Raw genomic sequence first — 25,121 nt, 5'->3', positions numbered from 1 at the left:
CTCCACTCTTCACCCAGCAGCTGAACACACGGGAGACTGATATTATGTGCCAATATTACTGCTTTCATGATGTTTGGAAGCTCTGGTCACAATGTCACAGGCTTACACTGGGAGAGACAGTGATTTTTAGCAGGAAATATACTGATTTTATTCTGAGAATCTTTGGCTTGTCTGTTTCAGGTGAAGCTGTCTGATGATGAAGGCGAACAGATCTTTGATGTTGAAGCAAATCAAAATATAAAGTTACGATTGCTTTGAATGTCACGATAATTTCGAACATGTTGGAATTAACAGTGGTGTGGCTGTGCTGTGGATAGCAGGTTCGTATCGCATCTCTGGAGACCAGGACTTGAGTTTCCTTCCCAGCTGTATGTGTGTGGAGCTTGCATGTTCTCCCCATGTCATCTTGGAGTTTCCTCTGCGTTCTCTGGTCTCCCCCCCCCACCAAGTCCAAAAAACAGGCTAAGGTGAATTGGAGTTGCCAAATTGTCTGTAGGTGTGTGAGTGAATGGTGTGTAAGTGAATGGTGTGTGAGTGAATGGTGTGTGAGTGAATGGTGTGTGAGTGAATGGTGTGTAAGTGAATGGTGTGTGAGTGAATGGTGTGTGAGTGTGCCCTGCGATGGGTTGGCACCTCATTCTGGGTTGTTCCCTGCCTTGTCCCATAGGCTCCGGACCCCCCCCATAACCCTGAATAGGACAAGCAGATACAGAAAATGGATGAATGATGGACTTGGAGTACAATTGTTATGAATTTGTATGTGCATTTGACTAGTTTTGTGATTTTTGTGTTCTGTCAGCTGAGCTCTGGTTGCTGAGCTCTGCTTGACTTTCTCTGATCAACCGTCTCTGCTTGGTTTCCTCTGATTGGCCATCACTGGTAAGCTCTCTTTAGTCGGTCATCTTTGGTTGGATGTCTATGGCCGTTTCTGGTTGGCTGTCTCTTGTTGCTTTCCTTTGACAGCTTCTTCCTCAAGGCAGCTGACCAGCAGCCCCACACACTAATCAATCCAGCAGTCTAATTCGGGTAACTCTTAGAATCAGCATTTATCTAGTGCTGTTTACAGATCGTCACTTATCACCGACCATCATCGAATCACTGGTGTTACGCCGGACCAGTGCAGAAGAAGGTCAAGATCTTTTGGATCTTGATTGGCTTCTGAGCTACTTTGCTTGTCATTTCATGGAAACACCCATCAAAATGGGTTAAAATGTCAAACACTGGTCACAGATGGCAATGGTAATTTCAGTTATTTTAACAAACTATGTTTACCATGTTATCCAGACTATTTTGGGACTGTGAGCATTTCTGCAGGACACACAAATCGCCCAGCAGCTCCAAGGATGCTACGCAGTCGGTTGATTTAAAAACATTTTTATTCCATTTCATTCTTAAAACTCGACAGTCCGTAATGATTGGAAAATGGCTGATTCAACTCATTTTTTAAATGACATCTCCTGGATTTACTGCAAAGCTCTGTATTATTTTCCATGCCCCCCCTAGCCATACTCCCCCTTGAAAGATTGGTTGGAACAATCAATTCCTGTTTGCCTGCCGTCTCTGGGTCGCTGTGGCTGCCTGATCCCAGCTCTGTGAAGACAAACAGCACAAATCATGGCTTCCCTGCTCTTCATGGCGAGGCCTGATTTTATGTAATTGCTTTAGAGGTCAAGTAAGGTTCAATTTCCAATAGTTTGCCCAAACCCCCCCCCCCCCCCCCCCCCGTGAGGGTCACCCCCTCCTCCCCCCTCCACACCTGTAGAGCTTATGGACAGGTGGAGCTGTCAACCGTTTGTATTAACCCGCAGGATCACGCGTTTATTACCCCTGGTGCCTCACGGCCATCAGCGGCCACAACGTGCCCCTTCCCACAGAGCGGTGGGGGGGGGGGGGGAACCGCGGCATATGCCCTGCATCACGTCAACGATGTGCCAACCACCACTGTGATAACTGGAGTCTACTTTAACTTTAATTAAAGAGGGATTAAAGAACAGCAGTGGGGCTTTCATGGACTAATCTGTGTGGATCTCTCCTGCTGCAGGGATTTTCCGACTCACCTGAGAGGGGGGGACTCTCCTCCTCAGTAATGGCGGGGCGTGACCCCACCTGACTGACCCCCCCAGTCTGAATGAAAAACCTGGCACTTTAGCTGCTTCAGTGTTTTGAAAAACACCTGTTTTCAAATAGGGTGTTCCATACAGTATATTAAAATGACAGGGTTTAGCACCTGGTTGTAATTTAGTGGCACAGTGACAACTGGCTCCTTCTTTTACTAAAGTGCCAGTAAGGGCTGGGGCCCTAAGCTTTTTGCAGTGGGGTGGTGTACTATTATGGTTGTGCTTGCAGCAGCCAGTGGTAACAGATCCCAGCCACTCGCTCCAAAGATGACGTGGTACCTTAAGCAACACGGCAAAAAATACGGCACCATTGGGAGAAAAGGGCTTTTATTCTTAATTAATCTTGACTCTGGAACTTGTTCTTCAGCCAGTTTGTGCATTTAATTACTGATCATTGGTTCAGTACAAAATTATTGACCAGTTTCCTGGCCTGTTGTTATCGCTTCCCCCTCTGCGTGCAACACTCCGAAGAGGAATAGATGGATTGACCTCCAGTGCAGGTTTAAAAATAGCCTTACGTAATAGGCTGATTTGCCCGCTAAGGTCCTCGTTACGGTACAATGGTGCTTGGCGATCTTGCTTCGTGGAAATGAAATTATTCCCGCCGCTCTCTCACTCACGCTCTCTATAGCCAGACGCGCTTGTGCTGCACATCTCTGCAAAGCTCCCCGCCGACGAGACTGCTGCGGGGACAGCCACTCCGTCCGGATGGCATCCATGCGTGTTACACCAGAATTGTGTTTGAGCCCCGTGTCCTATACCACAGATCTAGAAAGATGTCGGTGGCACGGCCCTGTGACTTTGGCTCGGTGACCCGTGACACCGTCGGCTGTTGGCAGGAGCGCCTCCTTTCGCATGACTTGCATAAAACCCCCACAGATTTCTTTGCGACTGTCGCATCCCCTGCAGCTGTGAGTGGCGCCGAACATCTGGGAAGATCCGGTCTTCCTGTTTCAGACCGACAGCTCATGCAGAGCGCCAGTGGGCCATCATTATCTATATTTCATTTATAACGATGTTGTGGAGTGTAGTTTGAAATGTGGACTTGTGCCCGACCAGCCTTTGTGAATGCAGTTAGTGTTGTAGTATTCGAGACCAGTCTGGGTCCCAATTTTTTGCAGTCTTGGTCTCGTCTCATAATCGACTTTATTTTGACTCGGTCTTGTCTCGGTCTCGGACATAGAGGACTCGAGGCTTTATTTCAAAAGCAGTCAAGACCACTCATAAAAACGCCTCAGCATTTATCACAATGGCTTAATATTCATCTGTTTGTTATCCCTGAGAACATGCGTTGATTTTCGCACCTAATAATCTCAGGCTCGTAACTTTGGATAGGTATAAAGCACAGACATGAATCTCATAGATTACAATCGAGAGAAATTACTCAATCCAGTTGTCCAAGTTGCAACAGTGTGTGCTAAAATATTCCAGAGTAATCCTCTGCACAATGAGAGATATATATTAAACATTTTCCATGAAAAAACACCCCTAATGATCCATAAAACATCAATATTATTCACATTAGATGAAAAACAAAGGGAATATTCCCTTCCACAATGATCCACGCACTACCCTTCTGGGAAAAAATATTTATTTTGTAATTTGTTTATTATAAGCATATAAATAAAGGAATGAAAAAAGGACTGGAATTCTACTAGAAATAACAACAAAATGCAGCATTTGACACTAAGTGACAAAAAAAGTTAAGCACTCAGAAGTAATGTTCCGATTTGGATGTAATTTGGTACATCTGCAGACCAGCAATGGGCATGTAAATGATTTGATTTGCAAGGAGCTGGCAGGTCTAGTCACCAGATACAGAGGACGCCTCGTAGACGCATAGGACAGCATTACCAGCACTTGATGGAGTTTGATATGGGTCACATTGTGGGTTTGCATGAGGCTGGGGATATGACATCATGGTGTGGGGAGACATAGGATATGACATCATGGTGTGGGGAGACATAGGATATGACATCATGGTGTGGGGAGACATAGGGTATGACATCATGGTGTGGGGAGACATAGGATATGATATCATGGTGTGGGGAGACATAGGATATGACATCATGGTGTGGGGAGCCATAGGATATGACATCATTGTGTGGGGAGACATAGGGTATGACTTCAGGTCATCTCTGGTAGTGATTCGGGGGACCCTGATGGCACAGCATGACGTCAGTGACATCCTGCGTCCGCATGTCTTACTCCTCCTGAGACAACACCCTGGTACAGTCTTTCAACAAGACAACGCCCTTCCACATACGGCACGTGTGTCTATGTACTGCCTGCATCATGTTGAGGTCCTCCTGTGGCCAGCCAGCTCCCCTGATCTTTCCCCAATCAATCGTGTGGGATCAGATCGGGCATCAGCTCAGATCCAGTGCCAATCTGCAGGAACTCGAAGGCCAGATACAACAGCTGCGGGTCGACTTGCCACAGCAGAGGATACAACAGCTTCCGCATCGTATCGCCGCATCTGTCCACACCCGGGGGGGGAGGGGGGGTTCCACACCCTACTGACATGGGACCAGCAATGTGCCCATACTGCCCACTCTGTTGTCCGCTTGATCTGATATTATAATCATTGCGATACAGTCACATGACCTTTCAACACGTGCAGATTAATTTCATTTCCACCACTCTGTCTGGGTGCTTAACTTTTTTTTGTCACTGAGTATATTTATTAGGAAGGCAATTACTTGATATTTTTGCAATATTTAATCACAAAAGTTTGTATATGTATATTTAATGTTGAGCTCCGTCAAAACAGTTGCAATTGAACGCACCCATTGTATAATTGGAACACCTCCTACATGTAAACACAATGAGGTGCCACAGCGCTGATTTGTTTACCAATCATAGCGTATTTAAGTGGAAAAACAATAGCAATAAACATTCAGCATTAGATTCTAAAACTGGATGTTTATCCAGTGTATCACAAACTGAACAATGCTTTTCTATTTCAATTTCTTTCAGATGTTATAAAGTAATAAATAAAACAATAAAAATATAAAACCATACATTGCTGTCTATCAGATAACTTCGACAAGTTACGAAATGGATGTAAAATCAAAGATATTCATTTCTGACTGGCACTAACCATGTATGACTTCAAAATACTAAGCCATGGAATCTCAAAATTTATTAGGTTATATTTGTAGTGTCTGCAAATTTTTATATTAGATGAGACTAAAAACTGAGAAATTTCATAGGCGCAAGTAGTTTTTCCTCATAGGTAGAATGATATCAAGACTGTCAGCATTCACACATCAAATTATGACATATCTGAATAGCCTAGAATGTCCTGAAAGCAACGCCAATAAGCATATGTGGCTAACACATGTACATACAATGTAATATGCCTAAAATCAAAGGGATAGGACAACACTAAAAGTGGATAGCGTTCAAAGGGTTAACACAGTACTGTGATTGGGTGTAAGGCATGTCAGGGAGCCTGCTGTTTATGTAAGTTTGCTAAGTATCCTTTTGATTGAAAGGTTTCAGCCACAAGCTTCCCAAATTGTTCGGCATAAGAAGTCACTCTTCTGTAGGAGTGCTCTGCAGATGTCTCCTGTTTGACAACTGTAGGCAACTTGATCCTTCTCCATTATATTCAGTCCAGAGAGTTACTCGAATTGTCAGATTTTTTAACTGATATTAAGTCAGCAGCGATAGTAATTCCCCTGGGCATTTTACATGGATTTTTCCTTTGAAATGTGCAGCTTTGTGGGTTTGGACATTGTGTGAGTAGAGAGAGAAGGGAAAGGCGATGAATATTCAGTCGGATCCTTCCTGGAGACCGAGGTGGGGGCTGTCAGTAGGGTTATCAGACATCATGATATTTATTTCTGGCTACCGGACTGCTCAGGGTAAAAAGATGATGAAGTATATCTATCTCTGTAAAGAATATGAAATCCATCCATCCATCAATCCATCCATCCATCCATCCATCCCTCTTCTAGTACAAGGTCACAGTGAGTTTAAGCACAGGGCAGTAGGGGACACTCAACATATACAACATATACATTGGAAATGTTTGGTTTGTGTTGTTCACTGTATACCAATTATAAACACAAATCCTGACATTTCTGCCCATTGACGGGATGGAGGAGGGGCTTAATCAGACCTCTCCCTCATGTTTTTTTATCAGCTGAGCGGCTCCCTGGCTGGCTGACATTTCTTAATGCCAGCGGCTAGTGCCCTTTGCTCAGAGTAACATCATAACTGACAACTGTAAATGTTTCTTAAAAATACTTGTTTCCTGTCCTTCCTACAAGAGTAAAGGTCCCTCTATCCCCCTGGTATTCTGTCAAATAAGATAAGAATTTATTGTCAGATTTCTTCAAAATTCGCGGAGCGTGGGTGCCGGGCGATTTATGTTTCTGCCTCTCAGATTCCGGTATCCCGATCATCCTTGGGAAGCAGCCCTGATAACAAACAGCACATGCAGCACTTTGATAACGATTGAGGGTCGTATTGGAAGGAACCACGTCCCCCCTCTTATCTGAGCGCATAAGCTAAATCGGCGGGCGTTGTGGTGGACAGAGACAGACCCTTTGTTCCCATCTCTTTATCTGAGGATCATAACTGCCAGTCAGTCAAACATTGATAAGGCTTTAAGTGCACTTGGTTTAATGCTGTTCATTGTTGAAGACGAGATGAAGTACTCTGAAAACACCGTGTCCTGCCGGCACCATGCACTCCACTTACCAGGGGATCTGGCAATTGGAATTTCTGCCGGTAGGGTGCAGGTTCAAATCACAGGTGCTATACCTGTGGTGTGATATTTCAGAAAATATCCGGCAAAGATCCACCTCTGGCTCTTTGGGCAGCAGTAGTGCCAAATTCTACATGGCAGCTTTATGCAGCATGTATGGGGAACAATAGTATTCTAGATATTGTTGATAGATGACCAACCAAAAATGATGAAATTATGAATCATCCAATCACAATACACAGTAGTTTGGAGAATAATGGTACATGTATGAATTTTATTCTGATGGTAGGGGCAGATTCTAGGGGAATCTGCTTTCTCGAGTCCTAAACACTCATTTGTGATCCAATGGTGGTGGGCAGGGAGCGGGGGGTGTTGGGGGGGGCGTTCAGTGGGGGGGGGCGGTGAACCCATCCTCTTTCCTTAGATCCACTTATGTTATTTATGGTTTTTATCCACTGTGTACGATTGGTCCATTAACCGAAATGGACTCTTGGTGTTAAGTTGTTTGTATGGAGAGATATACCAGCGAGGACGTCCAGCCAGCAGTAGGGGGTTCTTGAACATTAAGGGTGGGGGCTTAAGTGATCAGGCCTGGGGTACTTCTGTAATCATGCAAATGAAGCGCTTTGGGGGTTCCGAATCGCGGTGAGTGCATCTGCCGACAGCCCAGCCACGGATAGGAGGCTTCGTGCTCGGAGTGCCGTCACTCTCGACATCAGAGCCCTCCGTGGGAAAGCCAACCCACATGGCATTTTTTGGAGACAGGTTGAGCATCCGATGGAGTTTGGGGTGATGGTAAAGCTCAATGGAACGCATGTGCATGGTCTGATATAGTGGTCAGTGCAGGTCCAATGTCACAAACTTTTGGTCTGACTGGACGAAGAGTTTCCCCTCCAAACTAACGAGCAACGTTGTGGATTTTTCATGAATGGTTTACAACTTTAAATTGTCAGGAGCTTTGTGTTGTAAAGCGGAAGCTCACACACTCAGTTACCTCCTCCCCCTTGCCTGCCCCCATCCTCATTCTGTTCCCAGTGGCTGAATCCATTGTGCCTCAGATGAAGCCCTGGTGGAAGGAGATAGCTGTACTGGGATCACTGGGATGTGCTTCTGGGGTCTTCCTACTTCTGACTGCCATCATCTGCTATAAGGCCATAAAAAGGTAAGCTTCTCCAGACCCATCCGAAAGCTTCTGACCTATACAGAGGTGTTCCTCACCTGTCCTGTATCACCAAGCAACGATGTTATCCACATTTCCTATTAACCTATACAGTGTTCCACATCATGTTCTCCACATTTCCTATTAACCTATACAGTGTTCCACATCATGTTCTCCACATTTCCTATTAACCTATACAGTGTTCCACATCATGTTCTCCACATTTCCTATTAACCTATATAGTGTTCCACATCATGTTCTCCACATTTCCTATTAACCTATGCAGTGTTCCACATCATGTTCTCCACATTTCCTATTAACCTATACAGTGTTCCACATCATGTTCTCCACATTTCCTATTAACCTATATAGTGTTCCACATCATTTTCTCCACATTTCCTATTAACCTATACAGTGTCCCACATCATTTTCTCCACATTTCCTATTAGCCTATACAGAGTGTTCCACATGATGTTCTCCACATTTCCTATTAACCTATACAGTGTTCCACATCATTTTCTCCACATTTCCTATTAGCCTATACAGAGTGTTCCACATGATGTTCTCCACATTTCCTATTAACCTATACAGTGTTCCACATCATTTTCTCCACATTTCCTATTAGCCTATACAGAGTGTTCCACATCATGTTCTCCAGATTCCTTATTAGCCTATACAGAGTGTTCCACATCATGTTCTCCTCATTCCTTATTAGCCTATACAGAGTGTTCCACATCATGTTCTCCACATTTCCTATTAGCCTATACTGAGCTTTTTAGAAGATTAAAATCAAATCCTGGTTTCAAAGACTTCGGAATGTTCCTCCTTGCATTATAATCTGATTTTAGAACATCAGGACTTCCTGTCTTGCTGGTCCCTGCTGGTTAAGCTCTTTGGGCCACTGGTTGTGTGCGTTTTTGTTCTAGCCTTTTATTTCCTTATTGTACACATGTCTTAAAAAGACAGGGAAAGAAAGGGGTCTTTATCATATGTCAGCAATCAGACCTTTTCATTCTGTACTGGCCTGTCAGATTTACCCATAAGCCCTTGGGATATAATCTCATAAAACACAATCAGGGTTTGTTTCAGGTCTAGTGAAGACGTCGCTGTCGTTTTATGTTCTTCCCACTACAGTCTCCAGTCGGGGTGTGGTAAAACCACATTATATGATTTATTTTACCGGCCTGGTATGGCTGTCAGGAGCGGTGGGGGGGTGACAAAGGAGGCAGTGGGGTGTCTGCCCCTGTCTCGAAGTGGGGGGGCTACTGCAAAATTTTACAGAGGGCCTCCCCCACTGTGAGACCCCTCCATTGCCCGTGGGGGGGCATGTAACGATGACGACATGCAGACTGAGGTCAGGCTTCATGGGGGCGTTTGACTGTGTTTGCTAATGACATTTCCAGGTTTATAATAACTTAGAGAGTAAAAACTTCGCCTGGCTGTGCTGTGGGCCCAGACACAGCTATAGGATCAGCCAGCACAGGCTGGGATTCAGCCTGGGAGTCCTCACTGCACCACCACAGCATCCTCTGGACACAGGCTGTTAATTCGTTAGGCAGGAGACCGGCACCATTCGGCTATTTCCCTTGGCGAAGGAGGTGGTCGCCGGCGAGCTTGCGTGCCACGTACGTCCCCGTCTGTGCTGTGCGGCTTTGCGAGTCTCTGCGAGACGTGGGGCTCTGCGGTTAGGTAACGCTGCCAAGCGGGAGTGAAGACGGGTGGAGAGGAGGGGAGGCAGGCAGGGGGATGGGCAGGGGGGGGGCTAGATGGTGCCTCTTAGGCCGCTGGGTTTGCACTCTGGCCTGGGCTGGTTACCCTTAAGGCTGGGGGCCCTTATGGCTGGGGGCCCTTATAGTGGTGCTCCCTCCTGCGTGTGTGCAGCCAGCACATCACATTTGTCCAGTAATTAATCTCACACCTCCTCCTGCCATCCCCCCCCCCCCCCCCACTCTGAGGCAGAACTGCATGCTAGCTGTATTTTTTTTTCCCAGAAAGCCTGCGTGGTTTGCGAAGCAGCAGCAGCGGAAGCTGCCTTGAGTCTTACTGCTGTGTAGGTCCACTGCACTCAGCCGTCCCCCACACACACCACCCACAGCTGCGTAGAGCTCTCTCTCCCTTTCTCTCTCTCTCTCTCTCTCTCTCCCTTTCTCTCTCTCTCTCTCTCCCTTTCTCTCTCTCTCTCTACATTTGAAAGCGCTTCCCCGTCTTCATAAGTGTCTGCAATCTATCCACACGCACATCACTCATCTCCAACATAAAATTTAAATTAATAAGAACGTGCAGCATCTATCAGAAACTCCAGCAAGTTCGATGAAGCCCGACGGGTTCAGATAAACTCGTCTAATTTCGGCAAACAGGAGAATTCGATCGGTTAAAACAGCCGATCAAGGCCGTGGGTGAAAGATGGATAGGCGATCTTATGTAAACGGAGTGAAAAGGTTGGACTCGTGCTCAGCGAGGATGATGCGTAACGTTATTCAGAGTGGCAGCTTGGGAGGACCTGCTGCATTGTATCGTGCTTCCGCTTTGACGCCCAGGGCCTCTCTGATGACTCTTTTTTAATCCACGTTTTATTACATTTTAAAAATAACTCGTTACGCTACAGGTGAAAGTGCGCCCCTCGTGTCAGTGGGCGGTAAACACGCCACGGGGTGGGGTGTTTGGTCACTCGCTGTTCATGCTTCACTGTAAACGGATTCCTCTCTGCTCACGTTTTCCTGTTCCCTTCAAGTCCGCCTGGCTCTGATCGGAGGCGACCTCTCCCTCGGGCAGGTTCCAGTCGTCTCACTGAAGGGGTGCCCAGTATTTGTAGGGTATAAATATGATAGGAAGTGCCTGTATTTACCACGGCTAAAATGCCGCAGTTAGCCAACCATGACTATTTTTAACAGCAGGACCTCAGGTTATTGCGGTTGGAATCATCCCCTTTTACTGAAAATGTGATCCCTGTATTTTAGGAATCCATAATCCATTTGCACTTATTACTCTCTGGGCTGACCATGTCCTTGTGAACTAAGAGAAGGGCACTGACCTGTTTTCCAGAAGGTTCTAGGTTCAAACTCAAGGCTGACATCGGCTGGTGCATTGTTTTCCCAAATTACTTTTTTTCTGTAATATTTGTGTTTGCAGAGCAAAATCAATGTCCATCACCTGCATAGCTGATTGCTTATACAGTGGTACCTCAGAACTCGAATTTAATCCATTCAGAACATCGGATCGAATTCTAAAAAGTTCGAGTTGTGATTGGATTTTCCCCATAAGAAATAATGGAAAACCAATTAATTGGTTCCCGGCCCCAAAAAATTACATCTAAATTATGTTTTTTTTAGCATTTAAACACAAAATGAACCGGATAAAACAAGAACAGCATATACTGTACTAAACACATCTAAGGACATTTATCAAAACAGTAATTTGTAAAGTAAGAAAATACATGTATCCAAATAATGTGTAAAGTTAAAAAAAACAATGTGTCCTGCCTAGATCGTCCGCTCTTTCTGTGTGCCAAGCCCCCTCGTTAACCCCGTGTGGAATCCCCGTGTGATCAGCTGTTTCTGGTTGTTGTCATTAGTACTCCGTATTTAGTCCGCGTTTCAGTTTGTTTCCCCAGCCTGGTCATCGTATTGTCCATCTGCGTTTTGCCTGCCTTACCTGTAATTAAACCCCGTATTCCCCGATACCCTGACGTCTGCGCCTTTGTCTCTGTTCCGTCCCGCTCGGCACAACAATATTATAATTAAATGTATTAATGGTTTATTATTAATATTAAAATAATTAATAAGAAATCTTTATTTAAAATGTATATAATGTATAATGTATATAAATGTATTTTATTATATAATAATTACTGTTTCTGTCTATCATTGTCTAAATGTATTTTTACTGTCTAAATATATGTATTCAGCTAGTGTAAACATGCACGATGCTATCACAGCGAATGCGAGGCTGAGCCCTTTGTTTCCGCTGAGAGACGTGCCGCGTGACTCATTTCCCCGCGCATACAAGTTATCTTAGGTCGGCGTTCACAGTTTGACTTCTGAGATTCAGATCGAGTTCTAGGTAATTTTTTTTCGAACTGGTTGGTTCGAGAACTGAGGTACCACTGTACGTGTAATATACCACTTTCTTTTTGGCCATCTATCCAGCCATCCATCCATCTATCTTTCATACCACTTATCTGGTAGAGTTGTAATTACATTAAAGCAGAGTGCTGGGGACCAGATTCCAGTTCACCGTGGGGCTGCATGTAACTCACACATTATCATGCACTCTTCTGAGTTCATTAACTGTGGACAAATAAACATGTTAATACTGTAAAGTGAAGTCAGGAAGCGTTTTTATGTCAAAGTAAATATGTACATTTTGAATTAACAAGGTTATGGACCAGGAGCTGATTATGCTGTTACTTTGCCAATAATGCGACAGTTTATGGATTTACTTGATAAGTGTCCCATTGAAACAACTACTGTGTAAACACACGTATGCTTGGGAGTGGAAATAAATATTTTATAGCAAATAAATAATTTAGACTGATCATTACGTTTGCTGCATACTAAACCTTTAATCAGTTTACCCAAGATGGTTGCCGATTCCTGGCCTGTTAAGCCTTGAGCAGTGTTTCCCAATCCGGTCCTTGGGGACCCTCAGTCGGTCCATGTTTTTGCTCCTTCCCTGGTAGGGAGGTGGGAGGGACCAAAAACGTGGAATGTCTGTAGGTCCCTGAGGACTGAATTGGGAAATACTGGCCTAGATGTTTAAAGGCATTGAGATTTTGCTGGCCGTAATTAAAGGTAGTGATGTCTGTTAGAGGCAGCACTAAAAGGGAGATCGAACAGGGAGAGGCGCTTGGTCTGCTAATTGCAGGCTGGAGAGGTCATGCATCATCCACACGCCTGGACTGGGGCTTCTGTCTCTGCATCTCACCTCCGTAGTTCGAGAGGTGTGTTGCGTAGTCAGTGAGTAAGTAATGCGCAGTTCCTCACACAAGCAGATAAATCACTCAAGACGATGCGCAGTGACTGCACTCTCTACTTTTACTACTGAGCTTTGCAATCTCTGTCCTATCCATCTCTAAACATTGATATTATAAATAATTTTAATAAGTGTAACATTTAATAAGTATAAAAGTATAGAGCAGGTGGGTCTAAGCAACTAGAGGAGGTGTCATCAACCAATCAGATGTCTTGGTCCCACCTCCTCTATTTGCTTGGACCGACCTCCTCCACAATCTGGTTATCTCTCTGAACCAATAATTTTTCCTTCTGCCCTCAGAACATTTTTGTAAAACTCCCACGAGCCATTTGCTTGGCAATGGGTTCCTCTCTAAGTAATTATGTATATAGTCTATATATCTGTTTTATTTGTTGAGTTTATTGAGTTCCTGTATTTGTGTGCTGAAGCAATGCTTCCTCTTTACGGTGTTTACACTGTCACGCTGTCATCGTCACTCTGACATGTGACTAGTGAAGTCGGTGACCCAGACCGGAGCTACCCATCGCCCAGAGAGCAGAGCGGGCCTCCGTGTCTCACTGCATCACTGGCTCTGTCGTAAACAGGAGAGGGAGACCATCCACGCAGCCTGAATCATTCCCCAGCCTTTCACTTCTCACAGTGGATGTGTTTGCAGATTTATTTTCCTGGGCTGTCTGGAAAAGCCAGCCCCTGTTGTGAAAAGGGATCCCTTGGTTACGGGTGAGAGCTTCACGTCTGTCATCACCCAGCTCCTGGTGCCACCGCCTCATGAATGGTTCTTGACTTGGGCCTCTGTTGATTAGGTGTCACTCTAGGAAACCGGGAGTCTGAAGTATTGTCCTGACTGCCCCCACCCCTCCCCCACAGCCGTTTACTTAACACTGATATTTGTTCTGTCCTGAGCACAACCTCCCCAGTTAGTGGCTTCGTTGATGAGCCAGCCGATAAAGGTGCTTGTGTCAGCTGTCCTTTGCACCTTTACACATAGATAAATGAGGGATAAACACCAGAAAAGTGGCTGAAATCCGTCTCTGCGTGTATAGAGGACTGAACGGGGATTAAAGAGGTCAGAAGGGGGGGGCGAGCCGGCGAGCCCCGGCCCAGCGTCCGCGTGCATTTGCAGCATCGACAACAGTAAACGAGAGGGTCGGTCGGAAGGAAAAAGCTGACGTTAAATATAGAAGCCGGGCGCCTTGGTGCCGGGGTGTCCTGGAGAACGCCGGGAAGGCCAGAGCTCAGAGCCAGCAGGAGAGCTGCCCAGAGGAGACTCTCTGTGGCACCAGCTGTCCTGGAAATTGTGCTCGTGGTAATTCTCATTTCATTTCCCGTCATCAACTGTGGCCCCCCTAGGTGTGAGAAGGGGGAGACAGACAGGCCGCAAAGGTCGATTTGAAGGTCGACTCGCTCCCTTGTGATGTCACAGAAACGGCAGATTAAAGCTTGTTTCCCGAAGAAGAATGATGGAGGAGTTGGTCTTTACCAAGGAGGAACCTTCTGACTATGGTCTCCCTTCCAGGCATGTGGAGGCACAGCAGACTGTGGTTAGGTTTATGTAATGCATGTTTCATCTTTGATCGCAATGCAAGCAGAAAGCAGTTTTGTTGTCGACATTCAGTCTATCAGCCTGATATCAAGCATGAAATATTAACTTGACCCACTAAGTGTAGAGTCACGGCTGGCCTTGTGTGTGTAGAACACCACATCTATTATTGAGAAGGTTCGCTTAAACGTGGGAGTGAGAGCTGAAAAGTTATGCCCTGTGCACTACAGCCGCTGTTATTCAATGAGGAAATCCCCTGGGGCTGAGTGTGTGACACGCCCACAGAGGTTCTCATTGGTTGCTCAAAGCTGTGCTCCTCTCTTTATTGGTTCCCATGTGGGGTTGGGCGTTTCATGTGATATTTCATGTTTGTCAGAATCTTTTCATGGCCAGAGACATGATTGTGTGGCTTTAATTCAGGAAGTCAGAATGCATTTGTGTTGGTGTCACCCATATTTGCTGACTACACAACATCTGCCAGTGATGGGCTTTTTGATAAATAGATGGAGCGGCAGCTCCTCCATGGGACTGAGCACCCCTCCCTACATTGTTCCATTCTGAGGACCATCCTCCATAGAGTACTGTCAAAAATATTTACTTCCCTTTTAACTTCCGATATTTTTTCACACACTAAATGGTTTCAGAAATTAATACGAAATGTAATATAAGACAAGGCGATTGTGAAGATACACATCAAAAAGTTTTTAAACTATTTTTTTATTTATTGATGGAAAAAGGTTATCCAACACCTATATCACCCATGTGAAGAAGCAGTTCCCCCTCTAAACTTAGCTGGTCGTGCTACCTTTAACAGCGACTACTGCAGCCAAGCTTCCCACAACTGAAAATTGGACGTTGGAGGGTTTTCAAGCATGAGCTCCTGCATCTCAATGGGTTCATGTTAGGACTAACTCTAAAACCGTGGTTTTGGTTCTTTTTAGTTATTCGGAGGTGGGCTTGCTCATGTGCTGCGGATCGTGTGTTGCTGCATGACCCAGTTGCGCTTGAGCTTCCGATCATGGTGAAGACCAGACAGTCACCTTCAGGATCTTTTGGTAGAAAGTAGAAATCATGGTTCCATTAATGAAGGCAAGTCATCCGGGTCCTGGAGCAGCACAGCATCCCCACCCATCTCCACCCTAACACCACCCTGATTCATGTTTGACTATTGGTATGATGTTTTTATTGTGTAATACTGTGTCAGCTTTATGCCAGATGTGATGGGACCCTAGTCTTTCAATAGGTTCCACTTTTGACTCATCAGTTTGCAAAACATCATCCCAAAAGGCTTGGGGGTCATCAAGGTGTTTTTAGCAAGTGGGAGATGAGCCTGCTGTCCCTCTGGGTTAGCGGTGGTTTTTGCTTTGCACCCCTCCCATCTTGCCCAGTCTCTTATCTGAGGTGAGCGAGACCTGTAGTTCCTTAGGGTGTATTCACATTAGGTGATTTGTACCATGCCGGGGCACATTTGACCACAAAGATCCAGTTAGTTTGACTAGTGTTATTGCTCTGTACCATCTTGAAGAGTTGGGCCTGGGCACAGTGCAGTTGGGCTTGGGCACAGACCACAAACATGGCGTCAATGATGTATCTGGCACTTGAACTGGCACTTGCATATGTACACTACACATGAACCAGACCTGGAAGGAATGGATCGGGTAGACTGTACAGATCGGGTAGCGACAAACATTTAACAGACATGGCAGCATAGGAATCTCTTTGGTTTACAAACGAGGTGCAGTGTTTGCTGGAAATTTGGGCTTATGAGAGTGTCCAGGAACAACTGGATGCAGCACAGAAAAACTCAGAGATATTTGGGGAAGTACGGGACTATCTTCTCAGACGTGCAGCACAATTTAATGAATATCGCTGCGATGCATACTTGATAAATCTATGAGAGAGCCATGTGCCATCCAACCCAAAACGACTCCAAATAAGCCACAAAATAAGGACAATAATCACAAACTCCAATGTGCTGTGTGATGGCGCTTTTCTTCTCATATTTCCTTTAACCTAAAAAGTCACACCGTGATGATGAAAGTATGTTTGGATCCGGAACGTTCACTGTTCACTGTGAGTGCCGACCAGCAGGGGATTGGGGAGGGGGGACAGTCATGCTCAGGCACGATACGAGGCAGCCGGGTCAAGTGTGAGCACGCCCATAGATGTTTGGCTTCTTTTGTAACATCCTGGATGAATCGCCAATACACTTGAAAAATTCATCACTATTTCCATGATCCAATTTTCATTCGAAGATAGTTCCCCTCTCTGTGGTTTGCTAGAGTCCCAGAGCCTTAGAAATGGCTTTGTAATCCCGTAGTCAATTCAGTGCCGAAAAGGTTCTATTTACATGATGTTCACATCCAACCTGGGTCTGTCTAGTTTAATTGAACCCAATTATCAGTTCAATTTGGATACTTTGTTGCTTGAGTAACAATTACTTTCTCACACAAGGTCATTTGGTGTTGCATAACTTTTTTTCCTTCAATGAACAGAATGATCGTTTTGAAACTGACTATTGTATTTACTCATGGTCATTGTCTTAAAAATGTTCGCGTGAAGATCTGAAACAACGTAACGTATATGCAAAAACAGAAGAAATCAGGATACTTTTTCATGGCACTTGCTTCTGGTTAGCCCTGTGTGAGGACGGGCACGGGATCTGCTCAGGAAAGCCTATTATCTGTAGCTGACACTCTGTGCCAAGTCCATGCCGCAGCATCGGCGCATCGGCCAAGCCAGCCGGAAGGCACAGCGGCCGGACTGGCCTCACTGCACAGCTGGGAGGCTGCCATTGGGCTGTGCTGGAGATCAAGCGCTCCAGCTGGCCAGTTTGGCTTCATATAAGAGAACACTTACAAAGTCTGAGACAAGGCAACGCGCAGCACTGTTTTGGCTTCGGCAGTAAACGAAACATCTTGTTGTCTTGTAATTAAAGCGGAGTCCAAAGGGGAGTCTTCCCAACTGCTAAACCTATTGGACTAGCATGCAAAAATGTTGAACGCTGTGATAGTTTGCAGTTGGTTAAGATAGAATCTCCCTTACTTATTTTTCCTGTCCTGTAGATGCTGTCAGAGGGAGCTGAGGTCTAGTGAAACCTGTTTGCAGAGTGATGGATGTAATGTCCATAGTTTAATCTCCCTCAATCCGGTGTGGGGCGTTCCCTACCTTTCAATCAGCTTTCGAAAGCACTACCTCTAGAAGATAGACATTGGAAGGTGGATCACTGTGTCTGGGGGGGGATCGTTGATTATTTTTTATGCCACTTCATTGATTTTAGCAGACGGAAAGCAGAGCGTGCTGTAATGCTGACGGCAGCAGCTGACGGCCGTCCTGATTGCCTGTCTGCGCCATTCATCAGCCAGACAGCTCGCGTGAAAATCAGTATGAACCCCTGTGAGGTTCCCAGCCACATTGCTGCTTTCCTCTGCGGTAGCGACTCTACCCCCCAGCTGGGCGTGTGTGGCGTTCCCCGTGTCCCGCAGACAGAATCACCAAACGGCAGCCCGCCGGCACCTCTCATGCTCTCTCTGGCGTTTTTATTGCTGTCCCATCGGGGCAGGATTTAGCCGGATCGCTTTCGCCGTAACGGGACCCGGCGCATGGGAGATGCAGCCAGAGCCCTTGAGCTTGAAATGAAAAGTTTCACAGCCCCTGCTAAGAGACAGGAGGCCAGAGAAGGCGGAAGGCGAAAGCTGAGCCTCTGCGGCTCGCTCTAGCTTTAGTTCAGCTCCGGTGTTTAAGTTTATGTCTCTTGACTTTTGCTTCAAACAATCTGTACGTTTCCATTACAGCTGTACATAACTGTCTGGAAAACATTCAAAGGATAAATTGTAGGATGAATATCGGTTAAGTGGGACAAAAGGTGAACTGGGACACTTATATGGTGGATACTTTCATGAAGGGTTGGCCAGTCATATCCGCAAAGGGCCGGCGTGTGTGCAGGTTCTGGGGTAAGCTTTAGGTCAGCTGTTCAAACCCAGGTGTGAGGACTCTTCAGCCAATCAGTCCTCTAATTAGTAATCTAATTAGGGAGTTGTAGCGAAATAAACGCATACACAGCAGCCCTTTCTGGGTGCCCCCAGACCTCCCCCCCCCCTTCACACTTGGCTTTGTGCCTGGGCTTGTTCTGACCGGTGGGCTCAGGTGCTGTTGTCTGTCACAAGGGGGGGGGGGGCTCTAGGATATAGACAAAACTCAGCCAGGAAATGAAGCCTATCTCTGGACTGACCTTTGGGTTAATTCAATCTGACCCAGTGGAAGAAGAACCAAACAAAAGGGAAGAGTAGAAGCGGGCGAGTTTGTATTCAGCCCCGCCTGCCTGGTGCAGGACGTCTGCTAATAAGCAGGAATGGAAAGAAACGGCAGTGAAAGGCGGCGTGGAAGCAGAGATGGCGTTAAACATGCAGCTGTCCCTGCCGGCGAGCCGCGCTTCCAGGGAGACTCAGCACAGCCCCGTACGTGCTGCCTCAAGCCATTCGTTATTCCCTGTGTCCCACGGAGGATTGGGAGATAGAAAAATCTGGAAGGAGGGGTTGTTTAGTGCCTGGTTCACCTGTGCTTTTACCTATGGGGTGTTCAGCTGAAGGCTGATGTTGCCCTAAGGGCAATGCTCCCTCCTGTGGTCCAGTAGATGGCAGCACTAATATTTGCCTCTATGACACCTCCAGCTATTACATCCTCAGCCACGGCATGCCGATGGGGGTGATGGGGGCCGTGCAGGTTTTCATTCCCACTTTGCAGCTCCTGTTTACCCAATTTTGGTCTGGCTGGTGAGGAGCCCACCTCCCCCCCCCCCACGATTCTCCATGAGGACTATTGCGGACTTAACTGCCGCATTGTTCGGGCTTCATAGACTCTGTATGACTGCTTTTTGTGTTGATGCCGCACAATCCTGTCGTAGATTCTGAACGCCGGGGCTTGTGAAGGTCCCCGGATCTGAATTCTTTATATTTTCCGGCTGTTCGGTCCCCAGCTTGACTTCGCAGCCGGAAGCGACAGTCGCAGAATGTCACACGCTCGTCTGTTCCAAGAATCTGGCCCCGACTGTCCCGCCCAGTGGAGCCTTCCCGCGCCCCCATTCCCTGTCTGTCACCCCCCCGCCCCCTCTGCGCCTCTGGATCCGGCAGTACTTTCACATCTCCTAAGTGAACCACAAGTGTGGGAATACTGCAAATCCGATCCTCCTTCGGGCCTGTACCACTGCAGCAGGGGTGGTGGTGTGGGGGGGGGGGGTTATATAACTGGTTAAGGTCACTGTGAAGCTGCTTCCATAGTTTGAGTGCTGGATGATGATGGAGTTGATGATCATGGTGGTGTCCGTCATGGTGATGATGATGAAGATGGTGTGAGAGAGCAAGCAGACCAGATGCTACCGCACACTGATACTCTCTTTAGCTTAACTATGGAAACATGAATCAATATTTTGAAAGCTGTGGCTTTTTGGGTCCTTCCAGCGTGCCCCTTTCCTAGGGCTTGTGTGGGATAGGGCTTTGCTGGTTGTCCAGAATGTGAGTCGTGGAAACAGGGGAAAACTGGGAATGAGTTCTGCGCTTGAGTGACGGGCCGCCCAGTGCACACCCGGGACTTCGCTCACGACGCCAAATGGTTTGTGTTGCAGGAAACCGCAGCGGAAGGAGGAGAACGGGGCGAGTCGAGGTGAGTACGCCATGAGCTCCCGCTGCAAGAAGGTACTAGACACCAACAACGCCGCTGTGTAGGGGGGGAGGAGGAAGGATCACCACGGCGACCGCCACGTTCCCCCGGACCCCATAAAACAGCGACCCCCCCCCACACCCCCCAAGATCCTCGCTGATAGGCAACGTAGGTGAAATCCTGGAAGCCAATGGACCCAGCCTTCGGCAGGACGGGAAGGGAGGTGAACCACAAACAGGCCCAAACACACACGCACGCGTCCCCCGGCCGCTTCTGCAGAGAGACGGGAAGCCGGGGAACGCAGAGCCTCCTTAATATGCACGGCCGGACGTGGCTGTTCTGAGCCGGGTGTCAGGCCTGCAGAGACGGGGCTGACAGCTGGCAGCCGCCTGAAAGGTTCCTCTCAAACGCCTCCCATCACAGGAACGCAGAATAACAATAGCAAATAGGAAAATGCATGCATTTTTTTTATTTTTTTGCAGAATGCAGCAACTTTTTAAGATTCGTCTCCTTTCTTTCCTTCTGTCTCTGCACTTTTTTCCGGACCTGATTTCCCTCTGGTGGTTTTCTGGGGCTTTCGTTACCACCGCCGGTGACCTGACCTGGGGGAGGGGGGGGGGGTTCTAGTTCCAGGAGAGCTTCAGAGACTTTGCCTGCTGCCTCACACAGCTTCAGCATCGCCACGGGAGCCTGAAAAAATGGATTGCTGGCCTCCTCCGACTATGCAATTTCTACGGGTGCGCGGAGGTAGCAGGAAGCATGGAGCGTGTGCAGCGCCGCCCAGCACAAGCTGTCACCATCGGCTCTGTCTCTGTCGATGCCGGCTGAGGATCTCTCTCTGTGTAACTCGTCGTCACGCCTGCTGATTAAGTTAATTATGCAAATTCCGGAGCTTTCTGTCTTGTTGTGGCGGTTTTACTATGTGGTCTGTTTCTGCCCTCATTTCGGCATGGTAATAAATAAACTTAATGAATAAAATCACGCGTGAAACTGAAGTCAGATTTACAGCCCCGATACCTAAATATGCAGTCAAAATATACTTCATATTTTGGAGTGAATACCATTTTTATTTCAGCTTTAATATGTAAAGCTGTGTGCGTCTGTTACAGTGTCGTACAGTATACTCTATATACCGTTTGCATAAAGGCACATCGGAGTACATGTGTCCTACTGTGTGCAGATATCTATGGAGCGTTCGTCGTAGTTTGGATCATGCATTTGGTTTTGCTTGGTGTCTCACATAGGAGTTTGGGCTCCATGACTGCTGAATATCAGCAGGGCTTTAAAGACGTCCAGGCTCAGAGAAAGGCCCCTGGACCGCTGTTCTGCGCTACAGTTTGTTTGTGTGCCTCGTGTTCTGCAAGCTGACCTTTAACCTAGGAACATGTGTGTGTGTCTGTGTGTTGTTATGCTTACTCTTGTGTGCCTGAGTTCGCGCACCCCGCTTTCTTCGATGTTTCATCCTGGTCTCTGTACTGTGTCACCACAGGAACTGGACCTACCCCTTTATAGGCCGCTCGCGTGTTTTTTTAACCAGATTAATGTTGGGTTTGTAGACGGGTCATGCAGCTTGATGGGAGGGTGAAGTCATATGTGAGGTTCTGAAGGTGCCTGCATGCTGGTGCTCTGTCTCAGTAAGGACTACAAAGCCGAGGCTACTATTGGTAGAGCTTGAGTCAAGACGGTGACCAATAAGAAAAGGCCGGCTGACTTATTGAAGATGAGCTATCTAGCCAAGCAATCTACAGTTTAACCTTTTGGGTCAAAATGCCAGGTTGGCTGATCTGAAATCAGATCTAGCTTCCTGTGCTGTTTTTTTTTAAATATGATTTATTCCCCTAAATAAATATGTATGGTCCCTTTATATTCTACACAGGTCAGCAGAGGCACTATAACCTAAATTACTAGTTTGAGTAGACTCTTAGCATAAATTACTGCTGCCTGTGTGTGTGTGTGTGTGAGGGGGGGGGGGGGGGGTGACTCTTCTCCTGCTGTAGAATTACGTGTTCGAGCCAGAGAGCCCAGTCCTTGCTTTTTGATGTACTGCAGCTCTATATACCCACTGTGTACCTGGCACTGGAAAATGTCTGTATTATAGTATGTACAAAGGTTTAGTCAGAATAACAATGCATGAATGTAAATACAAGCATTATACTGAATCTGCCTCTGTGACTGTCTATCACATGTACAGAACCAATGAAAATATGTTTATATGGGCAAAAACATTATGATGGAGGTTGCTGATATGCTACTAAACAGAGTTGTGTAAATGTTGTGATGTTTCCGGAGCAAGCCATTAATGTATATTTTGGTAATTAAAGGTTGTTTCATAGTGTATGCACTGCATACCGAAATGTTAAAAATATATACATACACTCAGTGGCCACTGTATTAGGTACACCTAGTTAGGACCAGGTAGGACCTACTTTTAGGGGCGATGAGGTTCAGTGGAGGAATTCTACTCACCTGTGTTGTACTGAGCTGTGTTCTTTTATTGGATTTTTGGCCTTCCTATTAGCTTTAACGAGTCTGGCCATTGGAAAGTTTTGTTAATCACATCATTCTCTGGACAGTCTAGACCAGGGGTGGGCAATCTTATCCGCAAAGGGCCGGTGTGTATGCAGGTTTTCGCTGCAACTCCCTAATTAGATTACTAATTAGAGGACTGATTGGCAGAAGAGTCCTCACAGCTTGGTTTGAACAGCTGACCTAAAGGTTATCCCAAAAACCTGCAAACACACCGGCCCTTTGCGGATAAGATTGCCCACCCCTGGTCTAGACCCTGCAGCATGTGAAAAGCTGTTTCTGATATGACGGAACCACAGTGTATGGAACCAACGATCATACTGTCTTATCCGTTCTAATGTTAAGCCAAATAGCAAGCGACTCCAGCTGCATGGTCCATGGGTATACCTGCAGTCACGTGATTGGCTGTTTGTGGTAGCCAGCAGGTGCGCCTAATAGACTGGCCACTGGGTGTACATACATACATACTGTGCATTGAACCAATTTACCTGCGACATGCTGACCTTTTTTAGGTTTAAATAAAATTGTACCACTTGAAGCCTGGGGCTGTCCTTCCACATGAGCGTTGCTGAGAATCGGATGTCGCACCATCCGCACAGCAGCCAGTGTCCCTCAGGGCTGGTTTTCACCGCCGTCAGCACCCCTGCGGGAGGCTCCCGGGTGGCCGGGGAACCTGCCACCTCTGCGGTGCTGGTTAATAATTAACGCCGTTAAGGGCTGCAGTCACCAAGCCCCCGGCTAATGGGACGGCACCTTCTTTTGAAGTCGGCTCTGTCGCTGAGATGGTTCTTCCTTTTCCTTTGATTTGCTACTTCCTTACCTGCTGAAGCTGAGATCACCGCTTTTGGGATGAGCTGCCAATCAGCAGGGGTCTTCGGCGATGTCGTTAATCGACCCAGGATGAACTCACAGGTGAGCCTTCGTTTCCCGGGATACTTAACAGGCTCCAGCAGTCTAACCTCAATCTGTACCTCAACGTTTGCCAAAAGAATCCCACCCCAATGGCATGCTGGGAGTTGCAGTGTGGGCAGCTCCGCACTGGGGGCCCACGGTTGTTCCCTCCTGTGCTGATTCAGGCTTCCGTCACATGACGAGGAGTCTCCTGTCAGCTGGGCGTCTACAGGCTGTGAGTAAACAGTTTTCTTCTCCAGCGTCTCTCTTGACCTTAATGATGAGTGCAGCCTGTAAATGTTTGCTAATCTTCATCCCTCCCAAGATGTGTGTCAAAGGGAGACTGGATTGGGAGAAAAATAGAGATAATGTAAGTCGGGGGGGGGAGAGAGAGGCTTCAATGTCTGAAGCTTAATGATGGCTGGGGGGACAGACGAGGACAAAGGCTGTCGGACAGACCTGGCATAAACCTGGGGGTGTAAATCTATTTATCCGTCGTTTGCACTCCCCAGAGTGTCCACTGTCCAAGAGAGGCGCTGGATCAGAGGGTGGAGAGACTTTGAGGATAATTCCTTTGGATGTTTGTCTGGTGGAAAGACAAAGGAGCTCTGTGGCTGTAAAGGGCAAGTGATGAAGACTCTGTGAAGATTGTGTTTGCAGACAATGGTGAAGATACAACGGGCCCAGTCAGACTAGTGTGTGTCCTTAGCATGTCAACAAATCCTCTCACCAAGGACACTAACACACTGCTAAGCATACAGTCTGCGTTCTGGCTGGAGTCTCACATACCTCCCAGGGTTATCTGCAGATCCACTGTAAGTGAGGGGCTCGAGATCGTATGCTGCGTTTGCAGGGACGAAGCCAGGAAACCATGCGTTTTCCTGTGTGAATGTCCCAGTTTCAAGGTATTTTAATTGTTCAGCCATGACCGGCGTGCATTTGATAAGCAACGCCTTTGCAATTCAGACATTGCGAATCCGTTACTGCCTGCAGCGGGCGATCGCTTGACTGTCTGAGTACATTTGAAATGTGGACATCACAATGGCTGCCGGGGAGCGATTTTCACCGGTTCTTTGACATCCCGAGTCTTTGAATCCTGGTGGGCACATGAAAAAGAGGCGATTTGTTGACTGGAAACCTGGATGGGAGGAGTGACCTCGCCGGTATCAGCGTGTGAATCATCGCTCTTCTCTGCCTGCAGATGGCTGCATCATCGTGATATTAAGCCCGACTCATCCATGTATGATGTATGGCAAGCTGCTAAGCATCGTCACCAGTGACCCCCCAACCCAGAAAAAAGTGAGATTAGCCAGTGTCTACAAGGTGCGGCGTCATTTGCACAATTTCTGTACACAAATTAATTTAAATTAGTTTAAACGAGAGTGCAGTCCTGAACACACTCTTATCGCAGCCTTTCCCCATGTCCCTGGCGTGTATTTTTCCTTGTAGTTCATCTTGCTTTATGTTTTATGCAGGCATGTTTGTTTTTGGGGTCACAACTGACCAGACCCCGGCTTAAAAGGGTACCTAGGGGTACTTAGC

General features: G+C 46.8%; 1 protein-coding gene across 1 annotated transcript in view; it reads left to right on the top strand.

Annotated features, from left to right (window-relative positions):
- prima1 (proline rich membrane anchor 1) overlaps nt 1-23,226 on the top strand; it is a 29,362-nt gene extending 6,136 nt beyond the window's left edge. Inside the window, exons 4-5 of the mRNA XM_023802169.2 lie at nt 7,873-7,999; nt 20,128-23,226. Coding sequence (XP_023657937.1) covers nt 7,873-7,999; nt 20,128-20,227 — 227 coding nt within the window. The 3' untranslated portion in view covers nt 20,228-23,226. The remainder of the gene's footprint in view (nt 1-7,872; nt 8,000-20,127) is intronic.
- Nucleotides 23,227-25,121: the final 1,895 nt, after the last annotated feature.

Source organism: Paramormyrops kingsleyae, chromosome 14 (assembly GCF_048594095.1).
Source record: "Paramormyrops kingsleyae isolate MSU_618 chromosome 14, PKINGS_0.4, whole genome shotgun sequence".
NCBI lineage: Eukaryota > Metazoa > Chordata > Actinopteri > Osteoglossiformes > Mormyridae > Paramormyrops > Paramormyrops kingsleyae.
The sequence above is the reverse complement of the archived record's forward strand: the minus strand, read 5'-3'. Positions and strand labels throughout refer to the sequence as shown.